The sequence below is a fragment of the Cetorhinus maximus genome, chromosome 19, assembly GCF_964194155.1.
Source record: "Cetorhinus maximus chromosome 19, sCetMax3.hap1.1, whole genome shotgun sequence".
NCBI lineage: Eukaryota > Metazoa > Chordata > Chondrichthyes > Lamniformes > Cetorhinidae > Cetorhinus > Cetorhinus maximus.
In genome coordinates this window covers 60,690,574-60,710,642 of record NC_135897.1, presented here as the reverse complement: position 1 = coordinate 60,710,642, position 20,069 = coordinate 60,690,574, and the positions used below count along the sequence as shown (strand labels likewise).

Sequence of the window (20,069 nt, the reverse complement as noted above, 5' to 3'; positions counted from 1 at the left end):
CAGTAGCAAAAGAAAGAAATATGAACTGATAATTCCTAACTGTACAACCTAAATTCTACCCCTTCTTAAATCCCTATACACACACATACAAGACACATAAGACACACAAAAACATGGATTTTAAGGGCAGGATAAAACAGTTCAACACACCGATTCCGGAATACAGGGTTCAGTGGGTTGATTTTGATCGATATCTTCCAAATTCCTTTCAGTTCTTTGTTGATAACACGAGGTGGTCTTCCTAGCACTTTCAGTGTTTATTTCACTGGTTGAGCACTTGCTTTTCAATGTCTGTAATGGTGATTTTCCCCTTTTCTTCTTGACAGGGATTTTTCAGAGAGAGAGCAGGTTATAGAGATATGAGGAAAAAAAAACAGTGAGCTATTATTGGAGAATTATTGGAATCTTACACACATAGGAGAAATTGGTTTTAGGTCTTTTCTCTTTTCAGGCTGGGAGCTTTTCTGCTGCATTGCTCTCACACAAATCTGGTCACTTGGCCAGGAGCCAATTAAAATGTTGTTGTCCGGCAGTTCCTCCTCAGCACCATCCTGTCTTTCATGGCACACTCTGTTCCAGGACAGCAACATTATATATATCCCTCACACCGTTCCAGTCGGCATGCCTTTCAAACTGCAGCCATTGTAATTTTAATCCACAGTCCAATCAAAATAAAAAGATATGTTCTTTACAGTTCCCAAATTTTCCAAAGATTTCCACCAATGGCAGTTTCTCTTGCCTCATGTTTCAGCCTATTTTAGACTAATTGATAGAAATTGAAACAGCAGGCTTTTAAAGCTTTAGAAGTGAATACCACCAACTCAACATTAATAGAGGACCTCCGCCCCATTATGGACCTTAAGTATTTTTTTGAAGTTTGAAATAAGCCTGACTGCTGCTTCACTGAAAGTTTATCGCCATTTTACTGAGGCTGTTGGGCCAAATCTCCTTTGAAGTTATCCTGGTTTCCTGGTGTAACTCAGGCACATAGCATCAGAAATGTGGGTGTGGAGCCATCCCACTGGCTCCCCATGATCTCCACCATTTCTAGAATTTTCTGCTGGTGGTGACAGTGGGCATTCAATACATCCATCCAAATATGGGCATCCATCCAATTGTGACAATCATATTGTTAGATTTAGCATCATTATGGAAAAGGACAAAGATCGAACAGGAGTAAAAGGTTTAAATTGGGGAAGACAAATTTTACAAAGCTGAGAGGTGAGCTGGCGAGACTGGACTGGACAGCTATTAGAAGGAAAAACTATGTCAAATCAGTGGGAGGCATTCAAAGGTGAAATTCTATGGGCACAGTGTAGACATGTCCCCACAAAGAAAAAGGGTGGTATTGCCAAATCTAGAGCCCTCTGGTTATTCAGAAATATACAGGCCAAGAAAAAGGAGAAAAAGAAAGCTTATGACAGTCAGAAAAGACTTAATACTGTAGAAAGTGTAGGGGAGTACAGAAAGTGTAAGGGTGAAGTAAAAATAGAAATTAGGAAAGCAAAGAGAGGATATGAAAAAATATTGGCAGGTAAAATCAAAGAAAATCCTAAGATGTTTTACCAGGACATTAAGAGGAAGAGAATAATGAAGGAAAAGGTAGGGCCTATCAGAGATATACATGACAACTCTGTCTTCACTAAGGAGAGGGATGATGCAGACATTCTATTTAAGAGGAGGAGTGAAATATTAGGTACAATAAGCATAGTGAGAGAGGAAATACTGGAGGGACTGGCACACTTGAAGGTGGGTAAATAACCAGGGCCGGATGGATTGTATCCCAAGCTGTTGAAGGAAGCCGGGGGGAAATAGTAGAAGCTCTGAGGATCATTTTCCAATCCTCACTAGATACAGGCGAGATCCCAGAGGATTGGAGGTCTGCGAATGTTGTACCATTATTTTAAAAGGGTGTGAGGGATAGACCAGAAAATTATAGGTCAGTCAGTCTGATTGCAGTGGTGGGCAAATTATTGGAAATAATTCTGAGAGATAGGATAAACTCACTTAGAAAGGCACGGATTGATCTGGGATAGTCAGCATGGTTTTGTTAGGGGAAGATCGTGCCTTACTAACTTAATAGAATTTTTTGACGAAGTAACAAGGATGATTGGTGAGGGTAGTGCAATGGATGTTGTCTACATGGATTTCAGTAAGGCATTTGACAAGGCCCCACATGGCAGACCGGTCAGGAAAATGAAATCTCATAGGATACCAGGGAAGATGGCAGGTTGGATCCAAAATTGGCTCAGTGACAGGAAACAAAAGGTATGGTCGATGGATGTTTTCATGAATGGAAAATGGTTTCCAGTGGTGTTCCATTGGGCTCAGTGTTGGGGCCCTTGCTGTTTGTTGTATATATTAACGAGTTAGACTTAAATGTGGGAGGCATGATTGGGAGCTACAAGGAGAGATTGGATAGGCTGGGGTTGTTTTTCTTAGAACAGAGGAGGCTAAGGGGTGACCTAATTGAGGTGCACAAAATTATGAGGGGCCTAGATAGGGTAGACAGGAAAGACTTGTTTCCCCTAGCTGAGGGGTCAATTACCAGGGGGCATAGATTTAAGGTGATTGGCAGAAGGATTAGAGGGGACGTGAGGAAAAACCTTTTCACCCAGATGGTGGTGGGCATCTGGAATTCACGGCCTAAATTGACAGTTAAGGCTGAAAACTCATTTAAGAGTTACCTGGATCTGCATCTGAAGTGCTGTAACCTGCAAGGTTACAGACCAGGTGCTGGAAAGTGGGACTAAAATGAGCGGCTAGCTTATTTTTTCTCTTTTTGGCTGGTGCAGACAGGATGGGCTGAATGGCCTCTTTCTGCACCATAACTTTTCTATGATTCAAACAAAATGCTAATGACAGGAAAATGAAATGCAACATATTTCCAATTATTACTACAAGGACAATTTGGACACTAGGGGCCAGATTGTTGAGGAGGAGGCGAAGGTCAAGTTGGGAAACTTCCCACCTAGCAACTCATCCCATTTAAAAAGCACTCCACCCCCAACACGCACACTGCCATATTTTTGTTCCAGGGAAGCAGGTGCAGGATGGAGTTGGAAACAGGAATAGAGGTGGGAATCCCAGAATCGGGTCCTGCCGGGCAATTTTAAAGGGCTCCCTATTCATCCCAACTTGGCGAACATTTGGGCCTTGGAATTCAGATGTATTGCTGGCTTCTAACATAACCTCATGGCCCCACCATGCTTCTTCATACCCCCATGCTCCCTCCTATTCCCCCTGCTCTATCCACGTTCCATCATATTCCCTATGCCACCTCCGTACCCCTTCATATTCCACATGCCCCTTGCTCCTTCATATTCCCCTTGGCCCCTCCATGTTCTTTCATATTTCCCATACCCCCTCCATGCCCCCCCACCATAGCCCCATGTTTCCTCCATACTCCCATGTATGCTTTGTAGCCATTCATCCAGTATCCACTGTTGGCAGACATCAGCAGCCATTTGAGATTAAAAAAATAAACTTCTCCCAATCTTAACAGAGCTTTTAATCAAACACACTTGATTCTGAAAAAGATTTCTTCATAAACCTACTCAAAATATTTAAATCCTCTCAAGTAGTCAATCCATTGTAAAACCAAATAACCATCTATTTCACTAAACCCAACAAAGACAGATAATCTTTTAATAACCTCTTAAAACTGTCAATCAAAGTGTGAACTCAGCCCCCCGCTGAGATAAGTAGTTTTGGAGCTTTTGAAACTCAGTCAAGCATTCACACAGCTATAATAACAAACCCTGGGAAATGTAAATAATAGAGGCAATTGAAACTGAGTAACCAGATGTTTGTTTTTCTAAACTATACCAGATAAACTATACTGTCAATCAAACCAGTCCAGGAGCAGGTAGGGGATTTTTCTTACTCTAAGTGACTGCTGCTAACAACTTTTTTTTCATTTTAAAAGGACTCTAGGTGTTTAAATCACTTCAGATTATTACACTAGAGATTTCAAGCAGCATTTTCTTCAGTTTTAAGAGCACTTTCCCAATGAGAAAATAGACCCAATGGGAAAAATACTCCAAGGCATCTCAACACTTACAGAATGCTGATCAATGTAATAGTCAACTTATCTTTGCAGGACAAAGCCCTATAATCAATCACTGTGGTAAAAGCACATCTAACTTACAATACAGCATCTAACTATTGAAACTGAAAGAACATTTTTATTTGTATTTAAAGCCTGTCAAGGAAAAAATTCTGGGAGCAGATGACTGTCTTTTTGTGGTTCCTCACTTGGGATTGGGCTCCCCCTGTGGTTCACATCTCCTCTGAGAGAACGTAAGCCACATCTACTTACTGAAGTGGCCTGATACCACTAATATTGTGGAGGTGGTGTTAAAACTGCCAACCCTCACCCCCTCCCACCCAATGGAGCTGGCAAGGGTGGCAGTGCTGTGTGTGAGATGACTACCCACATCCTTATCCCTCCCCACTGGAAATGGGAATGGGGGCATGAATCCCAGAATTAAGTCCTGCCTTCCATTTTAAAAGGATTCCCAAATCGTCCCAACTCGATGAAAATCTGGGTCTAGGTGTTTAGGTGCATTGCTGGCTTGTAACATTCCTATGATGGGGGGGAAGGGGTTGAGGGTGGGGGCACAAGATTTAACATCTAGGTAATCAACTAATGTAATGAGCTAACACTGTTCTTGAAGAGACAAGTTAGAAAATGGTCTACCAAATACTGGGTTAGTCTAGCCATTCAAAAATGAGTCTAAATAGTAAAACCACAAATGCAACAAAACATCCCTCTGTGTCCCATGTTAGATACCCTGCAGCAAATATTCTTCTTATGGTTCATAGTAAAAGATTATTCTGTACAGTCATAGGATTGAGTTTAGTCAAGTTCTGGGATTTAGACCTTGTGCCATTCCCTAGCCTTGAGGTTAGATGTGGGGCCTGAGTGATGTCAGAATGCCTACCCTGATCTAAATGTTCTTGGGAAGATCATGAGAATGTGACATATGCTGGAAAAAAATTGGTCAAAAGCAGTGACTTTTAGGCATTAAGAGTTATCCCATGGAGTTATTCCCTCAGCCAATTTTAAGAACAACTTTATAAACCCCAGTTGAGGGGAAATAATTTGTGATTTCTGAGAAGCAATTATTTTTTTTTAATTTAAACCTGCTCCCTCAAGTACTCCATTTACCAAAGTACTATGACCTGCACAAATATAGGGAAGGCTCCCTTATGATCAGACAATCTGTTCCCTGGTCTCTGTTATTGCTATCACTACTAATGGCCGCTAGTGGGATGTGTGACAGCAGTTTGCCTCTCTCTCTAAATCTTCCATCTGGGAAGCACCTGGCTTCCCCTCCCAGAAGGAAAAGCCTGTTAAACTTGGGAAATGACTGGTACTGGTCCAAACTGGTCTTGTATACCTTAAAATGGAATTCCAGTTCAGACTAGTACCAGTCATTTCCAAGTTTTACTGTTTTTTCCTTCTGCTTTCTCCTCACCAACATCCCAGCTCAGATCAGGCTTCAAACTACATCCAATCATTCAGCCTGACCGCTGTCGATTTGTTACATGGGAATCTCACATATTTTGCACAAAATTTTTGCAGATGTACTTTTACTGTGGTGACATTAACTCTTTTGGTTCTTATTTTCTCTTAACATTGCATATCCACACCAAGAACTTGAAAGACAAACACAAATCCTGTGTGAGATCAAGCTGGCAATATCAGCATGACACAGTTGCAGCTTTTTCTTTTTTTTGCTCTGTTTGAAGTCTCTGGACAGGAAGAGTTGTCCCATCAGAACAATGAGAGGAACCTAATGTGTGGCACAGCCTGTGATCTAAAATAGAGTTTTCTTTTTTTTAAATCATTCTGTCTTAGCATCTGTATAAATTAGATTGTCATGGGAGTATCTAAAGGAAATATAATCTGTATAAATAGAATTATTTGAAATAACACAGAAATCAAAAATATCACAGTATTCAGGCTGTTCAGACAAAGGTAACTAATGGCTAATACTTTTGATATAAAGTACCGTACTTGCATTGTGGCCTCAAACTAAGTCTGACTTGATTGATCACTTGCACAGCAGCAACAGCACCGTAGGTGTTCCTACACCACATGGGCTGCAGCAGTTCAAGAAGATAACTCACCACCACCTTCTTAAGGGCAACTAGGGTGGGCAATAAATGCTGGCCCAGCCAGCGACACCCACATCCCATGAATGAATAAAAAAGAACAGGAGATCCACTTTACTTATGCCAGGTTGGAAAGTCCAAATAAAGAGTTCCAAAAGGCATTGTTCAGTTCAGGCTATTAGTAGAATCTGTGATTTCTTTGAAAGAAAAATCCAGATTATAGAATCATAGATGATACAGCACAGAAAGAGAACATTCGGCTCATCATGCCTATGCAGTCCTTTGGTCCAACTATCTAACTAGTCTCATTCTCCTGCTTTTTCCCCTTGGCCCTGCAGTTATTTTTTTCTGTTCAAGTATATATCCAATTCCCTTTTGACTATTACTATTGAATCTACTCCACCACAATTTCAGGCTGTGCAATGTAGATCACAATTCAATGGCCTGAATCTTCCAGTCAGTGGCAATGCTGCGTTCATTGCTACTGCCCATGAGGGTTCTTCTGACCGGACACTGCTGCACATTTCTTCCAAGATCTTCCAATCCTGGCTGAAGAAGAAATGCACAGTGCAGCATCCCCTGGGTAACTCCTTTGGAGCGGAATAGATTCAGGGGAAGAGGATACATGCACCTTTTTACAGCACTAGATGCCATATGATGGTAAGTTTAAAGGCCCAGTCTTTGAGTGCGGGCTAGTGAATGGATGGGTGAGTGGGTGAATGGATGAATGAGTGAATGGGTGAGCTAAGTAGGTGGATGAGTGGGTGAATGGTTAGGTGGTTGAATGGGTAGGTGGATGAATGGGTAGGTGGATGAGTGAGGCATTGTCATGTCAGGTCAGGGGGTAGTCAGGGCCAGTCAGGAGAGCAGTCAGGTTGTGGGGGGTCGGGATGGTAGTTGGGTCAGGTTTTGGGGGGGGAGTAGTCGGGCCTGGTTGGGGGTCTGGTCAAGGGGTAATCAGGGCGGGAGGTAGTCGAGTCTGGTCAGGAGTGGGGAGTGGTTGGGTCAGGTTTGGGGGGGATAGTCAGGTGTTCGGGGGGAATACTCAGGTCAGGTCGGTGGAGGTGGGGAGGTTAGTCGGGTGGTCGGTAGTTGGGTGGGCCGGAGGAATACTGGGTTTGGTTCGGGAGATGATCGGATCGGGTGTGATTGGGGACATAGTCGGGATAGATTGGGGGTTTGTTGTGGAGTTACTCAGGTGTTAGACCAGGTTTTAACCTGTCTAACATTTCCTGGGTAACTAGCGAAATGTGTCTCTAGCTTAGAGTCAGAGGCCTTTGCAAAGGTTGCCATGCAGCAGAAAATTGCCCATCAGAGGTTTAAACTTCCTGGGTAATTCCCAAGTCGGTTTTTGCATCTGTACTTCTACGGAGTCCTGATGTGCATCTTCTGTCTTACGTCCAGTCTCCAATGATCCAGAGACTAGAAAATTTAGGCCGTTGTGCAAAAAAAATCCTCATATCACCTCTGGTTCTTTTGCCAATCACTGTAAGTCTGTGTCCTCCGGTTACTGACCCTTCTGCCATTTTAAACAGCTTTTCATTTACTCCATCAAAGCTGTTCAAGATCCTGAATCACTTTATCAAATCTCTATTCCTCTGAATAGTCAAACCAGCTTCTCCAGTCTCTCAACATAACTAAGGACCATTATTCCTGTTATCATTCTAGTATTTCTCTTCTTCACCCTCTCTATGACATTCTTCTGAAAGTGTGGTGCTCAAAATTGAGCGGAATACCCCAGCTGAGGCCTATTCAGTGTTTTATAAAGATTCAATAGAACTTCCTTGCTTTTCTATCTATTCCCCTATTAATAAAGCCAAGGATCCCATATGCTTTTTTAGCAACATTCTCAATTTTTTCTGCCCCCTTGAACTATTTGTGTACATACGCCTCTGGGTCTCTCTGTTCCTGTGCCTCCTTTAAAATGTATTATCTCTCCTCATTCTTCCTACCAAAATGTATCACTTCACACTTCTCTTCATTAAATGTTCCTGCTCATTTCACCAATATGTCTGTGTCCTCCTGAAGTTTGTTACCATCCCCCCCATTATTTTTTAAATTTCTAAGTTCCATATCATCTGCAGGATTTGAAATTATGCCCTGTATACCCAAGTCCAAGTCCTTAATGCATATTGAAAAAGCAGTGGTTCTAATAGATGCAACCTCCAATCTGAAAAACAACCATTCACCATTACTCTCTACTTTCTGCCCCTTACCAATTTTGTATCCAAGCTGCTACTGTCCCTTTAATCCATTAGATTTTCATTTTGTTAACATGTCTATTATATGTTACTTTGTTAAACACCCTTTTAAAGTCCATTAACATAACATCAATCACACTATTCTTATCAATGCTCTCCAGTACTGTCAAAAAAGTCAATTAAGTTAGTGAAACATGATTAGCTCTTATCAAATCCATGCTAACTTTCATTTATTAGTCCATACTTTTCCAAATGCCAGTTAATTTTGTCTTGTATTATTCTCACTAAAAGTTTCCCCACCATCAGCATTAGGCAGACAGCCCTGTAGTTGCTGGGTTTATCCCTCTCCCATTTTATAATCAGTGATGCAACATTTGCAATCATCCAGTCCCCTGACACCAACAACTTATCAAAGGAAGATTGTGGCTTTGCCTCTGCAATTTATAATTTCACTTCCCTCAGTAACCCAGCTGTATCCCATCAGGACCTGGTGACCTTCCTACTTTGAGAACTGCTAACCCCTCCTCTGTATCTAATTTTATCATATCTAATATCACTGCTGCCTCCTTTGCTGCAACATTGACAGCATCTTCTTTAGTAAAGACAGATCCAAAGCGTTCATTTAATACCTCAGCTATGCCCCCTGGCTCCACAAGAAGATTTCCTTTTTGGTTCCTTATTGCCCTTACCCTTCCTTTTGACTACTGTTTTACTTTTTGAGTTTGTAAAAGATTTTTGGGTTCCCCTAGTAATCTAGTAAGCCAGTAATCCATTCTCAAATTCTCCCTTTTCCTCCTCTCATTCCCTTTTTAGATTTCTTTTGTACATTCTTTATTTAGCTTGACTTTTTTACTGTACCATGAGGCTTACATTTGTCATAAGTCTCCTTTTTATAACCTTGAAATTCCTGCGGCCTATTCCGCTGAAATAAATGCAGCCGATCAGAATTCCAGGCTATCCTAGCTTCAAGCCAGGAATCCATCCAAAATTCCAGGGACAGTGTCATTTGAGGTGAACCACCAACGGTTTCTTTCCTGGCCTCGGAAAGTCTTACCAACCCACTTGAGGCCCAAGTTAGCCAAAGAAAAGAAACATTTTTTGAAATTCAGTGGCTCCAATTGGAGTGACTCTACTGTTCATGAAGATAATTGATCTATTTCAGGATGACTGCTTTAATAAACAGTTAGAACCTTCACAGGGTCGACAAACCAGCTGTCAACTAGTATGCACTCTGATGATGCCTTTCAAAGCACCAAAAGGAGCAATTTTCCAGCAAAGCCCATAAATTCATTCATGACCTCTTGACATGGGGTTGTAGGGAGACCACGCCTAAACCCCCACGCCCCCTCTACCCCTGACCGGAATCTAGAGCAGGTCTGTCCTAAACATGGCAGAATTCTAGAAAATGTGGGTCCTGGTCCATTTTCCAAGCCCACAAGGTGGAAATCAGCTTTACAACCAACCCAAAAATTTCAGTCAATGGAGTGATTTTAACTTTGAAATTCCTGCAGCTCAATCTGCTAGGATAAATACAGCTGAGCAGAATTCCAGGCTGTCCAAGTGGATGGTTTTGAGTGAGTTAAAATCTTGCCCATTATATCCAAACATTTAAATAATAAGCCCAAATAATTCTTCAGCTGCCTTATTCCCATTTTTTAACTTATCACAATGAGGTCAACTCTGTGGTAGTTTGCATTTTACTTGAAAGGAAAATATAAATCAGAAGGGATGTAAACCAGGCTGCTGATTCGCTATCACCCATTATACAAATTAATCCTATTGTGTGATGATTTGTAGCTTTGGAAACAAACAGGGGTTTTGATTAAACATGCTATTAGCTGCATTTATAAGAGGATATAGAGGTGTCAGCTGTGGCTCAGTTCATAGCACCCTTGCCTTTGAATCAGAGGGTTGTGGGTTCTTGTCCCACTCCTGGAAAACCAAGAACTGTGATTGTACTCAAAGAGTTGCAATCTGTGACTGTTGATAACTCGAAAGAGTATAAGGGGATATAAGGGATATTAGAGCCACCCCAGTGCAGTACCTTGTGAGTGCTGCCCCATTAGACGTGCTGTCTTTCAGATGAGACATTAAACCAAGGTTCCCTCTGCTCTCTCAGGTGGATCCAAAATATCCCATGGCACCATTTCAAAAAAGAGCAGGACAGGTATCCCTGGAGTTCTAGACAATATTTATCCCTCGACCAACATCTCTTTTAAAAAAAAAGATTGGCCGGATCTTCCAAGCAGCGGCAATGAGCCACTGTGCTCGAAAATTTCCCCAACTCGACGCTGCTGCACAATTCTTCCAGGGTCTTCTGATCCCAGCTTTCACAGAAATGCACAGTTCCCTCAGGGAACTCCAGGAGTAGGGTCGAGGTAAAATAGGACATGCCCCTTTTTTACAGTACCAGTTGCAATATGGTATGTTTAAAGGTCCAATCTTAATGCTAGTGAATGGGTGAGTGGATGAATGGGTGAGTGAGTGAATGGGTAGGTGCGTAAGTGAGTAAATGGATTGATTGGGTGGGTAAGGTGGGTGAGATGGGTATGTGGTTAATGTGGGTGAGGTGAGTAGGTCAGGTGATAGGTAGGGTAGGGTAGTTGAGTTGGCACATAGTCGGTTTGGGGTTAGTTGGTTGGTCGGGTTGGAACGTGTGCGGTCATCGGGTGGGGGTGTGGTGAAGTCAGTTCAGAGATTAATTGGGTGGTTGGGGGTAATTGAATTGGACCGGGGGTAGTCAGGTCTAGTTAGGGATGAAGTTGGGTGGTGCGGGGAGATCAGGGGGATATCAGGGTATTTGAAGGGGCAGTAATGGAGGATCAATTGTGTAGTTACCCAGAGTAAGTACGACAGATCTGCCTCAAGTCTCTGACTCTAACTCAGAGTCAGAGACATTCACAGAGGGTCCAGGGGACCACGGGAATCAGCCCACAGGAAGTTGAAAGTTCCCAGGCAGTTCCCATGTAGGTCTGTGCATCAGAACTTCCACAGATTCCCAATGCAAATCTTCAGTCAGACGTCTGGTCTCTGATGATTCAGAGACTGGATGTTTTGGCCCATTAGCTTGTCATTGTCACATTGCTATTTGTGGGAGCTTGGGTGTGCAAATTAGCTTCCCCTTTTTCTACATTTCAACAGTGCCTACCCTTCAAAAGTACTTAATTTGTTATAAAGTGCTTTGGGACATCTTGAGTTTGTGAAAGGTACTATATAAATGCAAGCCTTTCTTTTTTAGGTCTTGGGCCCAACTTTAGGTCTTAGGTCCCAACTTGGAAAGCTCTCACAACCAGCAGTAATCCCAGCTGAACCTGAGCCTTGCCAGTATTTGGTCCAAATTAATTTGACAGCTGTAAAGAAAATTGTCATTTTTTCCACTATTTCTGAGGGATAGTGTGAAGCAGGCTTATGGCGACTGTATGTATGGTTGTTTGTCTGACTAATTTAATTAAACAGAAGACAGCCAGACTGCAAGGTTTAAATCATCAAAGGGTTAGGTGTAAAAGCAAGCATTTTGAAGTGGAGTTGAACAAGCTAAGATGGGCTACCAGTAGATATAGAATGAATAGAAATTTGCATTAGGAGATAAATGAGTTGATTTTTTTAGCTGTTGAATTTCAAAGGGAAATAAAAGGAAATTTTACAACTGGCAAAGATCATAAATGGATAAAGCAACGTTAGTAAGTTTATTTTTCCCAAATGTCGTGGCCATAAAGGCGACATGAAAGATTTTTATATTCTGGGAAAGGTAACTTCCAAAGAAAGTTAAGAACAATTGGTTTAAAGATGAAAGTGCAAAAAACATATTTAAGGAAAGGTTGAAAGCTGTATGAGGTAAGTGGCCATGTGATCTTGAAGAATGTGTACCTGTGAAGTAAGCAGCCTCTAGCCACCCTAGAGAAGTGTTTGTTTCAGAAAGCAAAGTTCCGTTACAAGCTTTGGATTTCCACCATCAAGTGAGAGGGAGAGAGAAGCCCCTGTGAAATACTTCCCCTATAGCAACAGTGGGTGCCTTGCAGTAATATTACTGGACTTTTTATAGATTAAGAATCTATAGGGAATGTTGTCTGGAAAAGGGTGTTTATTTGAGAATCTAGCTAAGTAAAAATCTTTTGGGAAATGTTTTAAAACTAAATTTAGCTGTGTAACTGTAATCTTGTGTGTTTAAGTTTTCTTTTCTTTTGTTAATAAATGTTTTAATTTAATAATTAAAATCTCCTAAAGTGGTAGTGGAATCTTTACTTCTGACTTTAGTACGCATACCTTCTTGTAATAAACACAAATTGTCAATCATTGTGATAGCTTGACCAAGTTTCCCTTTGGGATTTGGTCAGCCCAGCAATTACCACCTGCCATATCATAACACAGCTAACTCTGGAGCTAGTGTCAGTTAGGTGTGACCGACGTGTCAGGAGTCTATGGCTGTCCTTCCCAAATGTTTTCCCTGGTGACCCCATTTTAATGCCTCAGACTTTGTGTGACCCCAGAGTGAAAATTGGGGGGCATATAAGGGGTGGGTGGGGGGATTGAGATATGTTCAGCTAGGGAGGGGTTTAAAATTGTTGGTTTTGCCCTGAAAAAAGCGAAGAACCACCTTTTTACAGGCTGTGGTTCCAGCAGCAATTGGACCTCAGAGAGCAGACAATTAAGCCATTCCCACCGACATATATATAAAAAAAACATTTAAAGGGGCCTCGCAGCTGTCAAAACTCAGTCCAAACTCTATAGCCGCCATTGCTGCCTCAGAGCTTGCAACACCAAAATCACGTCTCGCAACAGCACTGGGGGTCATGACTAGGATTGCCAACCATCTAGGGTTGGCCTGGAGTCTCCAGCAATTGAAGATAAATCTCCAAGACGCTACTATGTGCAATCCTGGAGAAAAATCACTGGGACATTAAAAAAATATCTTTTTGTAATTTTCTTTGAATATTTCTCTTTACCAGATATAAAAATGGGGGGAAAGAGCTGTTTGGATGACAGTCAAGCATCATCCAATTGGGTAATGAGTCTTCTTATTGGTGTAGGAAGGCAGTACGTCACAAGGATGAATGTTTTGGTTGACTGATGGTTGGCGTGTGGGGAAAATCCAGAAATACATTTAATCACAGTTGGCAACCCTAGCCGCGACCCACAGTTTGGGAACCCCCCCAGGTATTAATGCCTCACTTAATCCAATATATAATTAGCCATATGTCAAGCCATTTGAAATATGGGTCTTTTTCTGAAGTTCAATAGTGCATAATTGATTTTACCCATTGCAAACTAAAGGACCTACTAAGTATAATAAATTACAAAGGGGTACATAACAGTAAATAAGTATCTCCTGCAAAAACAAGTCACCACAAAGGTTTGTTTTTCTCAGCAATAATAATCAATAATAACGGTTATCTTTTCCTTCAGATTGTTTAATTCTTAATTTGATGTTGTGGTATTTAATGTAAGCTACCAAATTAAATACAGACTAATTTTTAATTGTTACACTGTCTCATTAGAACTGGTGTATGAAGAGAAGAATACAGTCCATCTATCTGCAGCTGCTCACTGACAAACATGCACCAGAACACTACAGGTATCATTCTTTATAATGTTTGATCCTTCTGCCTATGGCATAAAACTAAAAAAAAAGTTTATTTTTAGATAATTTTGAATTAATGCACTTTCACCATACATTATATTGAAATAATTTTGACAAGCAGTCAAGTCAGAATTAACATTCGTACCTAAACTGTATTTTTTCATGTGTTCTATATATCGTCTTATCACAAAATTGTTCCAAATATTTTTCCTCACACCGAAGTGCTGACACAAACAAAAGTTAAATAAATTTTTTAAGATACTGAATGTGAATACCTCAAATCTGCAACATATAATGAACACATATTTGTCATTTGTTCCCTGGGTGTGAGTTCCACTGGTATGGCAATAAATACCTCATCCCTAGTTGCTCTGGAAAAATGGTACAGCTTTTTGCTACATAGCAATTGTTTTTATGGCTGAATGGCTTATATGGCCAGTTCAAAGACACTGGGAGTAAATAGGATAGATCCTGATTGTATTTGATGATGTAAAATGGGTGCTGGCATTGGGCAGCCCCTTTTACATTTCTCCCTTTTACATTTCTCCTTTTTTAAAATTTCTATTGTGTTCAAAGTTTCAAAACGTAATTTCCTTGTTTCATGAGAGGTCACTTATATCTCCAACAACCTCCAAATGCACCATTTTCCTTTCTTGCCAATCTTCCAGACAAGTGCTCCCATTGTGTAGTAACTTCACCAACATCCTTTCAGTCTCACTCACAGCCACCACTCTCTCACCCTACCACTGCTCCCTTGGACATTGCCAGCAGATCAGCAGTCACTAACACTTTCTGCACTTCTGTCCATAACTTTAGTTCATACGAACATATGAAATAAGAGCAGAAGTAGGCCATTCAGCCCTTGAGCCTGCTCCGCCATTCAATAAGGTCATGGCTGATCTGTTTGTGTTTCGAGTTCCACATTCCCATCTACCTCCGATAACCTTTGATTCTCTTGTCTAACAAGAATCTATCTACCCCTGCCTTAAAAATATTCAAAGACCCCGCCTCCACCACCTTCTGAGGCAGAGTTCCAAAGTCGCACAACCCTCAGAGAAAAAATTTCTCCTTATCTCTGTCCTATAAGGTCGACCCCTAATTTTAAAACCATGCCTCAGTAAACAAGGGCCCTTACCCATCCATAATTTTAGTGAGGATGGTAACATTGACAGCCCATTTTGAAGGAAGCCTAGTTAATGGTAGCAGAATTTTTCCCCATTCTGAAGTTTCCCCAACTAGTCCAACCCAAACTTTCAAGATTGGGATGTGAACCTTATCAGTTCACAACTTGGGGCCAAATTTTTGTCAAAGAGACAGGTATCGGGAGTCAGGAATTTGCCCAACTCCACAATTCCATCCTTGCCCTGGAGGAGCTGGCCCACCCTATTTTCATGTCAGGGAGGTGGCCATGGACTGAAGGCAGGCCTGCCACCTCTGGATGCAGGCCCAAGGTGACAACAGAGTTAGGCAGATGATGAGGCCAGCAGACTAGAAAACCTGCCTGCATTTACTGGGACATTGGTCCAGCTTTAATCATGACTGTCAGGCTCTTTAGCCCTAACCCCTTACCCCCTCACCTTCCATCCAACCCCATGCCACTTCCATGTGCCCATGGCCCCTCCGTGTCCCTTCATATCCCCTATGCCCCTTTGGGGCTGCCCTATATCCTCCATGCCCCTCATATCCCCTCCATACCCATAAATCCTCCACCCCATGCTCCTTTCTTACCCCTTTCATTACCCCATGCCCATTCCACGCCCCCTTTTGCATCCTCCATACTCACTGTTCCAGTATCCACTATGCACAGAAACAATGAGCTATTGGCAAGTCTGACAAGTCTTTGAAAAACTACTGAAACTGGCAACATTAGCAAATCACCTTTGCTCATCTTAGAACCTCATAAAAGTTTCAGTAACACACAGCCATTCACAGTATCAATGACAAAAAGCTTTAATCCATTTTGCACTCTTAACCTTTTGTAAATAAACAAACAGGCATTGAAAAAAGACTCATCAAAGAAAGATCAGGTTAATACAAGGTAATGAAGATGTCAGTCAAACAAAGCTAGCACTCCCCTGTAAGGTGTGTCAACATTGCTAACAGGGCTGAGTCCATTAGCCATTCTAGGGGCTTATAATGCATTCATAATGCAGCCATCTAGAAAAAACATGTGCCTATCCATCTGTTAAAACTGCTTTGGTTGATACAGTTACCAGATGGTCTCATTATGAATGCTTGGCAGAGCTCCAAGAACAGCTAATGGACCAAGCTCAGCAGACAATGTTGACATAGGCTGCAGGGTGTGCTAGCTTTGTTTGATAGACACCCTTCTTACCCTGTAATAACCTGATCCTTCTTTGAAAAGTTTTTTAATGCCTGGGCGATAATTTGGACAAGATTAAGAGGTGTGAAGTGAGTTGAAGGTTTCCTCAATGGGACTTTCACTGCCTGTGATTGACAGATTTGTGTTAAATTAAGAGGGGCAATGTTTTTCAAAGGGAATGTTGAATGGTTGGGTTTTATCTTGGTTCCCGATTCAAGACTAAGGTTTTCCCATTGTTCACGACTCCTCTGAAATGCTGTGAACCTTGGCCAATAACAAAACAGACCCATCTCCATCAAAATTGCAGGGGAGTTTGAAATGCTGACCCCTCCATAGGATCCCTCAAGGGCAGGAACGCTTCCAGCAGGCTGGCTACCTGCACCCTTATCCCATGCTGGCAAAAATTGCCAGAAACAGGAATAGGGATGGGAATCCCAGAATCAGCTCCTGCTTGCCATTATTAAAGGCCTCCTTACTCAGCCTGACTCCTTGAAAATTTGGGCCTTGGTCTATTCCTCTGGTACCTTTTCAATCTTCAACCACCTCATCTTTTTCCACACCACTCATTTCTCCATCAAGTTCTGTATTGTCTACTACACACCAAAATCACAGCCAGTTTCTTATCAAAATATCTCTCCCCTTTCTTCACTCAGCTTCTACACTGTGCAACTCCTCATCCTTCATGATTCAATCTCAATCTCAGCTTCCCCTGATATTTCTTGTTTAATTTCATTCTACGTCATCCATCCTAAACTCCTTCTTCCAGATAAAATGCTATTTTCCATGCTGCCAATCATAGTCAAGACCTAAGAAGTTACAACACAAAAGCAAGCCATCTGCTCCAACAAGTCTGTTAGTGTTGACACTCGGTGTAAGAAAGCAGTTGTAAATCCCCTGTTCTCATATCCGCATATTATCTTCTTTCATCCATTTCTCCAATCTAATGTTGAATGTTAACATAGTTTCTGCCTCATTCACTAACCCTGTAACACCCTTCAGCTCAACAAACCCACCCTCAAACTTTCTGACACTCTGAATTTGTCCTTTTATGCATCATGGCTCCCTTTATTCCACCATCAATACTGTACATTTTTCTTTGTATAGTTTTTTTCTACAAACATCATTAAAGTATTCAAACAATTACATTATTATGGTAATTTGCTAAATAGTGCAGAAAGGCAATCTGCTAAGTGTACACTTGTTTGTTTTTTAGGTGAAGAATAAATGTTTTGTTTCTCAAGAACAATGCCAATGATCTGGAAAGAGGGCAGATCATTGGAGCAAACTTAAATGGATGATAGCAGTAATTTACAAGTAACGTCTACCTTCATCCATTTGCCTCTTATCAGACAGAAAGCTCAATTTCTATCTCTTGCTTGGTTTCAGCTGTTTCTTCCTCTGTTTCTTTCAGCTCTGCTATCTTGTTCTTTCTTTGCTGCCTTTAAAAAACAATCAATCCGCTTAAGACTCTAGTGGAGTCATTTTTTTCCATTCCATGTGTCAGTTTGGAGCAATGGATTTTCTGTTCACTAACACTGCCAAACCATGGTGGGCATTTTCTAATTAAAAGCTGAGTGCAAAATGAAAGTTTTGTATCTTGTCAGTCTCTTGAGCCCAAGACATTTGTGCCAGTTTGAATGTACATGATTCAATTCAAACCTTCACTAGATCAGGTGAATCCTGTTTTTTAATTTATTTCTAGCTATACTCCTATGTTGCCCTTCCAGCCTTCAAATTGTCCACAGCTGATTTCTATGCTTTTCCACAATAAGAACGTTTCTTCCAGAGCAGACCTGTTGAGTAAAATATCCTGTTTATTTGCTTTTAATTTTGAAATTGGGTCAAAGAATACTAAATCAGTACATTAGTGCACAGAATTATTTCCCTGCCCATTTCTTTCTGAATTCTGAATTTCCCTTTAAATAGTGGGGAACTGTAAAACAAAATTCTTTAACCAGTAGTGTATTTTTTAACTATAGCCGATCTATACTCTACATACTTCACATTTCCTAAAATTATTTTCCACAGCATCTAAAACATACTTACTGTAAATAGCTTATTGGAACATGAAATGCTTAATACGGGTGGCTAAAACAAAATTTAAACAGGTAAAGCGAAGTATTTAAAAAAGGAAGAATATAAAAGGATTCAGGGAAAGGGAGATGGGATTAGACAGTACAGTTCCAGCTGTAGAGCTCAAAAGACATTATGAGCCAAAGTTCTATGATTTCACAAACTAAAAATTCCCCTGCTCTTCTGAAGAAACAGAGAGAATGGTTCCACAGGCATTAATTGCATTTCACTATGTCACCTAAGTGACCATTCAACATCTGTGAGTCTAAAAAGTATGTCAGCAGAACTATTTGATTGTAGAGGACTGACACCAAACCCAAGCTCAATTCTCTTCCCATTCAATATCAACTTTTAACAGAGGTCACTGAATACAATCAGAACTGGGAACTTCTGCTTTTTTGCCCCCCTCCCACCTCCTCCACCCACCCTCCCCCAACCCCACTCCCAGCCTAGGAACACCAATGTCAATTGTAGTGCTTCAGTGTTGTGTAATTTAGCGCACAGACCAGTGACTGACTATAGGATCTTCTGATCTATGTGGTTCAGCCAGGTATTTCTTTTACCAACTAACCCATAAATAGTTGTTACTAAACATTATCCTGACATAATTATTGATTTATGAGAATAGGTAGCGTATCTTGCAAGTGGTAATCTTCCTTTTTATTTTAACAGGGTTATTGGAAGTGTTTCCCAGTTTGATGAATTTGGAAGGGTATTCCACTGTCCTAAAAGAGCTCCAATGAATCCCGTTGAAAAGTGTTCAGTGTGGTGATTTCAGATTTACATTTTAATCTAAACAGCAGTTTTATTTTTTCCTTAATGTTTAATAAAATGTGGCCAGTTCTTTTTATCTTGATTGCATTTTTAATTTCTTAAATAAAAATAGCTGAATTCTTCTAAATGTATTAAGAACAGCAAAATGTCAATACTTTTATGATTCACCTGGTATGCACACATTTGTGTAAGAGATTCAAATAAAAATCTTTCTCTTTTCACCATGCCTTCTTGTTACCAGTCTTAAACTACTTTAGGAAATCAATTTTTCATGATCGAGCTGTACTTCATGTTAACATAGCAAAATTGTGTTTCAACGTATGCCAATTGTTAAAAATCAAACAGGATGTTTTAGACTGGTTGAATATTTGTGCACTTTATTAAAAGCTTATCGGAAAATGTCTTGCAAATAAAAAATGTATCATATTAAGAAGTAATTGAGTTTCTTTTTTAAGTCCATGGCAGAAAGTGAAATGAAATGCACCAAATTACTTGAGTTTATTAATTTTGTGATACGCAGTAAAACGAAAGTTATTCAGTCTACGACTTTTGTGATGAAATTGAAAATATGGCTAGTTTTTTTTATTTAATGTAATGAAACGCTAAACTATGTTATCTCTTTAAATGTAAGATGGCTGTAAATATCAACTTTATTAACTCATGCTGTTAAAGAAGCTGTCATTAGTCCTTTGAAAAATTGTTTACTATTTCTATGTTTACACTTTACTTTGAAATTAGACCATGGCTATGGATATTGTAAGAGAGCTTGCTTTCAACATCCTGACAAAATATGGTGAGGAAGCAGATGAATCCTTATCATCCCCCTCTAACTCCTCAACAAGGAGTCATGTGGGGTTTTCCTGTCAGTGTAGATTATGTGATGAAATAAGCTTGACTTGACTCACCAAACTGTTTTAACATTTCATCCAGTTCAAATCAAAAGGAATTTAATTTACTAACCCTTAGCTAACCCTGCTGTGTGAATGAAATAACGCTT

General features: G+C 40.6%; 1 protein-coding gene across 1 annotated transcript in view; it reads left to right on the top strand.

Annotated features, from left to right (window-relative positions):
* The window catches only part of ecel1 (endothelin converting enzyme-like 1), a 102,963-nt gene extending 83,725 nt beyond the window's left edge, over positions 1-19,238 (top strand). Inside the window, exons 16-17 of the mRNA XM_078564561.1 lie at positions 13,820-13,896; positions 18,971-19,238. Coding sequence (XP_078420687.1) covers positions 13,820-13,896; positions 18,971-19,070 — 177 coding nt within the window. The 3' untranslated portion in view covers positions 19,071-19,238. The remainder of the gene's footprint in view (positions 1-13,819; positions 13,897-18,970) is intronic.
* The last annotated feature ends 831 nt before the right edge of the window (positions 19,239-20,069 follow it).